General features: G+C 35.7%; 1 protein-coding gene across 1 annotated transcript; it reads right to left on the reverse strand.

The window, feature by feature from the left end:
- Positions 1-681: 681 nt before the first annotated feature.
- LOTGIDRAFT_83132 (hypothetical protein) lies at positions 682-4,994 on the reverse strand (the record flags this gene model as incomplete). Its single annotated transcript, XM_009045860.1, has 2 exons — positions 682-1,209; positions 4,617-4,994. Coding segments are annotated over 2 exons (906 nt in total), but the record flags the coding sequence as incomplete, so codon positions are not given.
- Between the last annotated feature and the right edge of the window lie 2,449 nt (positions 4,995-7,443).

Below are 7,443 nucleotides of genomic sequence, written 5' to 3' on the forward strand. Positions count from 1 at the left end.
ATGGCCCCAATCTGTCCACAGGTTGATAATATAAATAACCCCAAGGCTCTACTAGCCTCACCCTACGTACACCCCCGTGTACTTCCCCGCCCTAAAATGCAACGATAACCATCACTATGACGATGGTTAAAGGGAACCACCCTGTTAAAATGAGGTAACAATGGATTGTATTAAAATCAAACTGACGAAGAAGCATCAACACACACATACACAGCCTCTTTAAATTGTTCGTCTTATATCCTTATTAAAATATGTTTAAGTGACACTTAGTTTAGTTTCATGTTCAGTAATAAATAGCACTTAGAAATTATAAAAATTAACATTACTGAACACAAACCTAACTTTCACAGATGATGGAATAACGTTAATCAGGTCAATGCACGTGCATTGTGATGTTTGTTCGCCAAGATGATTTAACGTCATATAATTATATATTTTTCATTACGTCACAACACAATCACGCTCTCACAATATATACAAATTAAAGTGTTGTGGTGCACGTACATTCCTTTTTCACTAATGCACTTTCCTACAGAACATACACAATAATAAAGTTAAAGTTAATATGCACGCGTAATTTGTTCTATGTCTTGTGGCACTATTATTATATTTGTCATCATAGATTTTAAAATCTGTCCGATTTGGCTGGGATTTGCCTTTAGATGGATCTAATTGGATTAAGTCTTGTAAAGCAGATAATGCTGCCAAAGTGAAGTTCTGATCACCCGTAGTCATGAGGTCGAACACACAAGAATCGAAGTAAAAATCCACTACATTTGCTTCACGGCAAATGAGTTCAGCGTCTTTTCGCAACATTTGTATATTAGCACTATTTTCACTGAGATTGTCCACAATATCTTGTTTGGAGGCTAAGAATTCCTGATAATTAATACGTTCACTGAGCGGGCAGCCGCGGTAACATAATCCATTACTGGTCGCACTGTGAGAATTATTTACGATTTCTTCAGGCATTTTTATGGCAAATGTAAAATAGCGTCCAATTTGGCGCACTACTATAGTCGTTGCTATATATCGGATGTTTATTTCCACGTGCTTTCCTTCCTCGATTTCTAATAGCTCTACGGATTTGTGTTTTCCATAAAAGGTGTGACCATCGTAAAAGGAACCCGGTAGATCGTCAGTTTGGGCTTGATACATAACAAAATTGTCACTGGCACATCTTGCGTTCTTTTTTATCACAACTGTTAACTGAAAAAGAGAAGAAAATTAGGTTTAAACATTTAAAAATTGGCAGAAACTCAATATTTTTAATGTATTGCAACTAATTTATAATGATACTTTGAAATAAAAACCATAGAACTTTATTCTAAATTTCCTGACTAAGATAAAAATCCACTAGAGGAAAAACTAGTGCTAGATCATTTTGTGACAAATTATAAGATCCGTTGGGGTGAATGAGGTGTATATGAAACATGGCTATTAGTTGATTGAAAGAGTTTATTATATCTATCAATCAATGATTCATAATTATTCCAATACACAATGGTAATGGTAATTTATGATGCGAGAGTATCCACACTAAGACGCTGTAATCTAGCACAGGACAAACACTAAGAGTATCCACACTAAGACATTGTGTTCTTAGGACAAAACAGTTATGTTAAGAATAATTGAAGAAGCCATGTAATTTATAGTGGCGAGGGAGTAAGTGTACAATGGGGAACTTTTGATAGGTGTAAGGAATGAAATGGTGTATTCGTTGGTAATGGTTGATATTACAGACTCCGAAACAAGAAATTGTGCCCTAGCTAAAGCCAAACACCGAAGGAAGTCAAATGATGTATAGTGGCGAGGGAGTAGTGGTTTCATGTGTATCAATATCAGTAGAATTGAGAATTGAAATACGAGATGATTCATGCCTGACACATTCTATTATTATTCAATACTAACTTCTCTCTCCATCTCTATTTAACACTAGAACCGAGCTGTGCAAATTACTTGGCATCATGGACCAAGATTTCCCAGTGTGGTCACAATGATCACTATATATATATGCAGTATCGGTATCAGTCAGGGTACAGGAGGGCAACAACAGAAACATAGTTTGTACCCCATATCATACTAATCTAACTTCGTTTCTAGAAAAATCAAAAGAGTGGGCGATCAACACTTTAGGGGAGATACAAAATATCTGTCTTAAAACTCCTTTTATGTTAATTGAACGACAAATTCCAGTGTTGTGACTATGTTCTGTTTCCTGAATGAAGAAAAACACAATTTTGAGATTATAAGCATTGAAGATACTCTCATCGATAACACTGGACTAGGTCAGAAGTATTATGTGTTACAGAAGATGCCCTCCTCTAACTCGACTAGGTCACAAGTATTTGGTGACAAAAGATACTATCCTATAATAGAAAGATTGGGTAACAAGCATTATGTGTTATAGAATATACTCTCCTATAGCAGCACTGATCAAGGTCACAAGTATCATTTGTTATAGAATATACTTGTCACAAGCATTATGTGTTATAGAAGATACTCCCCTATAGAAACACTGGTCTGGGTCGGAAGTATTAGGTGTTATAGAAGACACTTCTATGGAATACCGGACTAGGTCACAAGTATTAGACGATAACATATACTTGACTACGTCACAAGTATTTTAGACAACGGACTAGGTCACAAGTATTAGTGTTGTAGAAGATACCATCCTATAGCAGCACCGTAGGTCACAAGTATTAGATGATAAAGAAATACTTGACTTGGTCACAAGTATTATAGAAAAATTAGACTAGGTCACAAGTATTAGATGATAAAGAAATACTTGACTTGGTCACAAGTATTATAGATACGATGGACGTGGTCACAAGTGGAGACCATAAAATTTAGCATGTTAAGCGATATAAAGTGAAAACAGGCCAACACATTAGTCAGTCTTTAAACATAATCAAAACAAGAACCAGCAACAACGGATCTAAAGGGTGTAAAATTAATGACCAAAACTTGTGTTTGAAGTCATATATTCAAGGGTATAAAATCAACTTTCTTGTTCCAAACGTTTGTATTTTCCATGATTAACCATAAACATGCTATAATCTAAACCAAATGTGAGGTTCGTTTGTACATTAACTTTATGTTTATCCACAATCGATTTTAGACTTAAAATGGTTAGCAATAATATGTTATACCGTATTGTTATGATTTTTGCATGCTGTTGTATTTTGAATCTGATTTCTTGATATGGACTGACAATATGTTTGATTCTATTTATTCGATGTTATATTGACACTCCTTGTGTATAACTCAGTATAATAAGATGAGTATAATGGTTCTTCCAAGTATTAGTCTGTTGACAATTATTCTTGCAGATAGAACAAAATATACCAATACACAGTTATCCCTTTAAATGTAACTAAAAGGATTGCTATTGCTATCGTAGAGATCCAGTGGTTATCTTGATAAGGGTGACATACGCTATTCTGATTATGAGTTCACCCTAAATATGACCAGTATATGGCTAGCAGGCAAATTCGTTGGTCATTTTAGATAGAGATTTTCAACGGGACATAACAAGGAATATTAGAATCAATGGGATTGCCGTGGTACCGCCATGGTCATCACAGAAGAAAGAAAATCGGGTATCGGATGAAAACCTAAGTGGTCAGTCAAGACAGAGCTACAAGATGCAACAAGAAAAGTGTGATTAGTATATCTATATAGGATTATCATTATCACCACAGAAGACAGACTTTGAAACTGAAAAGTAGCCATCGAGAATCGGACTATTACCTCCAAAATGGTGACCTAGAATCATAGTTAGCACAAAATAAAGAAGTATAGCATGTGAGTGTAATATAAGGTTTTGGTCTAACTTTATACAACACCTGTACAAATAGACAACGAGATATGGCTCTACTCTTGACGTAATTCACAAACAATAAATAAACCTCACAGTTTACTGTTTTTCATCTCCCAGGTTTTGTGTACCTGAGTCTTTGCTAACTTTAGCACAATCAATAATCAGAGGGTACAGAAAAATCACAAAAACTGTTAAATGCACTCAAAACTTTTAACAGTTTTCGAGTTTTTCTACCGCCATGTTTTATTGTTCCCCCGTCTTAAACGAGTAAAATATGTGGACCATAAATAAAGGCGAATGTAAAAGAAATCTAGTTGGTTGAACACACAATCAGTGAAGAACGAGTAGTATAGACGTTGAACTTATATTGGGTTGTACATGACCTCAAGTTTATCACTTCTACGTACCACGTCGGCCATCTTTTTTATCGCGCCCTAATTCACCTAAACCCACAAATCGTTAGTCGAAAACTTCAAGATGAAATTTTAACTTTACTTGCATATATAAACAACTGTAAGGGTGCAGTGTAGCTAATCTATATTTCAAATCAACGACGGTATCAGACGAGAAAGAAAACCTGAGACGAGGAGAGAATTGGGCTGTGAACAAAAGATAGAGTATTGTTTACACACGCTTGAGGTGTTGGGCGGCCATGACACCTCGTCGATTTGCCACTGAGGAGTTAAATGATTAAGTTTTAGATAATTATAGATCACACAATGGAGCGTTAATAACTCGTTAATTAAATCATTCATTAGTACTAATTATCATAATAATATAATCAAGACCTTACCTTGCTGGTAGCAGTAGCTCCACTGTCTCCTATTACAGGATCGTTCGTCACTTGTACCGTTAAATGTTCGTTGTTTACTAAGGGCCAGGCTCCCTGAACTTTACACGTTTGGAATTCTCCATTGAAAGTACTAAGATGTGGATCCCCGAATAATCCACAATGTCTGAAGACTTGTTTTCCCTGATACGAACACTCTGCCGGAATCGTAGGTTCCGAAGGTTTTTCTTTCGCAGGATCTACAGTTGCTCCTGTTACAGAACAATTATGCTGTTTCATTTTATTTTTCACACCTGTCCTCACTGTTAAATAATTTAAATCACCTTTACAATCTCTGGCATTCTTTTTTATACAGTTCCAGTAAGTCCTGAGCGTAATACATTCTTTATCTGGACCCATACCCCCGGGATCCGTGCCCTGCAGTCGGTTAAATTGTTTAGCACACGTATCGATATCACAGCCGTAAATTCTGTCAGTTAATCTGCCCATCAATTCTTGTCCTGAAATTTAAAAATAAAATATATAATAAAAATGAGAACAGTCCTGTTGATAAATAAGACAATCATTATGGGTGGATATATACTTTTAGAATAGGAGTCCTTTTATATATAAATTCCATATCATTGAGTTCTAAATGCCCGGCGCTGTGAACCGCACCCCCTCTCCCCCTTGTCAATGTTCTGGCCCCAACTTATCAGTTTATTATGGTCAAATATATTGGTCAGTTATAAGGGAATGGAGGCGATTATTTTGAAGTTATAAGGTGACATGGACGAAGCCCGTGTCTCGGCATAATAGTTTGAAATGTTAATTTTGATCGTAATGATTAGACATAGGTACGTTGGAGTCAAGAATTCTTGTTGATAAAATAACACAGCTTCGTGTATGTAAAAGTTCAATTTATCAACAACTCATTTTCCTTATTAGATAAAAAAAAAAGGGGTTGCATGGTATGTATTGAAAGTATTGAAAATCAATATTATCATAATAGATCAATAGATATAATATTAGCAATGGTCAATGCTTAACCTCAAGTTAATGTCTATTTTTACAATATAAAATGAGGAATGTTAGGTGGTCAAGAAACTTTTGCAAGGCATTACTTCGGAAGGAATGTGTCACTTCAGGCACTATTTATTTATGACAAGTTTTAAGAGGCAATGGTTTACAAATTTAGATAAAAAGTTTCCTGAGAGACGTGCTTTGTGGGAAAAAGGGTTACAGAGCAATCTTTGGAAAGTGATTTTAGAAAAGCATTGCTATCCTAGTAACATAGTATCGTGGGTAGGAACTTAGTAGGGTAAAAGTCTTAGGGCAATGTTCAAGAACGAGAGTAATTCAAGTGGGTACAAAATTGCCAGAAAATGTGAAACTGGGTTTCGTTTACGAGTTTCAAAATATAGGCTAAAGAACAAAAACAATAACGTTTTTATGAACATAAAAAAGTTGTCATGGTAGACTGAATGCAGTTGTGATTTTCGATCAAGTCCAAATAATTCAGATATAGCCTGATATAGATATAGCCTAAATTTCCATGGAATGCGAATTTTTCAAATCAGATAAAACGAACGACAGTATAGGCAATTCGAGTTAAAGGGGTCATGAACGAAAAACATTAATATTAAAGGGGCATGAAATCTACTTATTCTAGCCTTGTCTTGTATATATAGCCTAAACGTTACGTATCGTCTTCATTAAGTGTCAGAATGGTTTACACTCGTAGCCAAGGTATTTCATTCAGAAGAACAGAATAATACTTAAATAATGTTTTATCAAAATATATATTCGGGTAAATTCTTTAGAATATCCCGAGGTGAATTCATAACATTTGTAGAAGAGGTCAAGAGATAAAAATAGCTCCCACTAACACCGCCATCATAACTCTTACTGTCACTATTCGATCAATGGTGTGATACCGTTAAATTTAGAACAATTCCCATCCCGAAACGAATAGATTCCACTCACCTGATATACAAGATATCCCTAGGGTAATAATTAAGACGAAAATATGGACAGGATTGACAGTATGGTTAGAGTAACGGCGTGTACCCATTCCCTTCCATCCAGTCCAGCTTAACAGGGCCTCGGCCGCCTCGCTTTTCACTTCACTTCGATTGCACGTCAGGTTTTCTCTGTAATATAAGAAAGCACCATTCGCCATTAATCAAGTTAACTCCATGCTAGTTTTAATATCACTGACTATCACTCGCTACATCTCGCTTCTTATATCCCAATTATTCAAAATAATAACAATACAACATTTCATGAATTATCCGTTTACACAAGTTTGTTTCGTAGTCTCTATCGTACTGGAGTGAGTTATGAAACGCTCTCAAAGCCGTCTTTCTAAAACAAGGTCAGTAGGCGGATCGACATGTCAATCAGCGCTCTGAGGTGTTAACCACACCCTTTCCAGATACGCCTACATAACGATGTATCAAATATCAGCTTTTAACTGTCAAAATTAACTAAGATCTACAAAGTAAGGGGCTTTGTGATTGGCTGATAGTAAAAAATGTTCACACTTTTCGTCTTGTAGAGGTCTTATCGTTTGACACTAGGGTAAGAATAAGACGAGCTGTGTGTGTACCATTGTGTAGCTCTGATCACTGAGTTGTAAAATGGCAGATTTCAAACCGGGTTGAATATTCACTGTTATCTTATCTAGCACGAAAGAAAAGTAATTTGGAAGCCGGCGATTATAATCGTGAGATTTGTTACGTATATAATGCGATATATACAGTATAGTTTTTCATAAACTGAGGTATATCAGAGGTTTACTGTATACCCAACCTTCTATATCTATCAGGAATGCATGTTTTACTTCCAA

Source organism: Lottia gigantea (assembly GCF_000327385.1).
Source record: "Lottia gigantea unplaced genomic scaffold LOTGIsca_1, whole genome shotgun sequence".
Lineage (NCBI taxonomy): Eukaryota > Metazoa > Mollusca > Gastropoda > Lottiidae > Lottia > Lottia gigantea.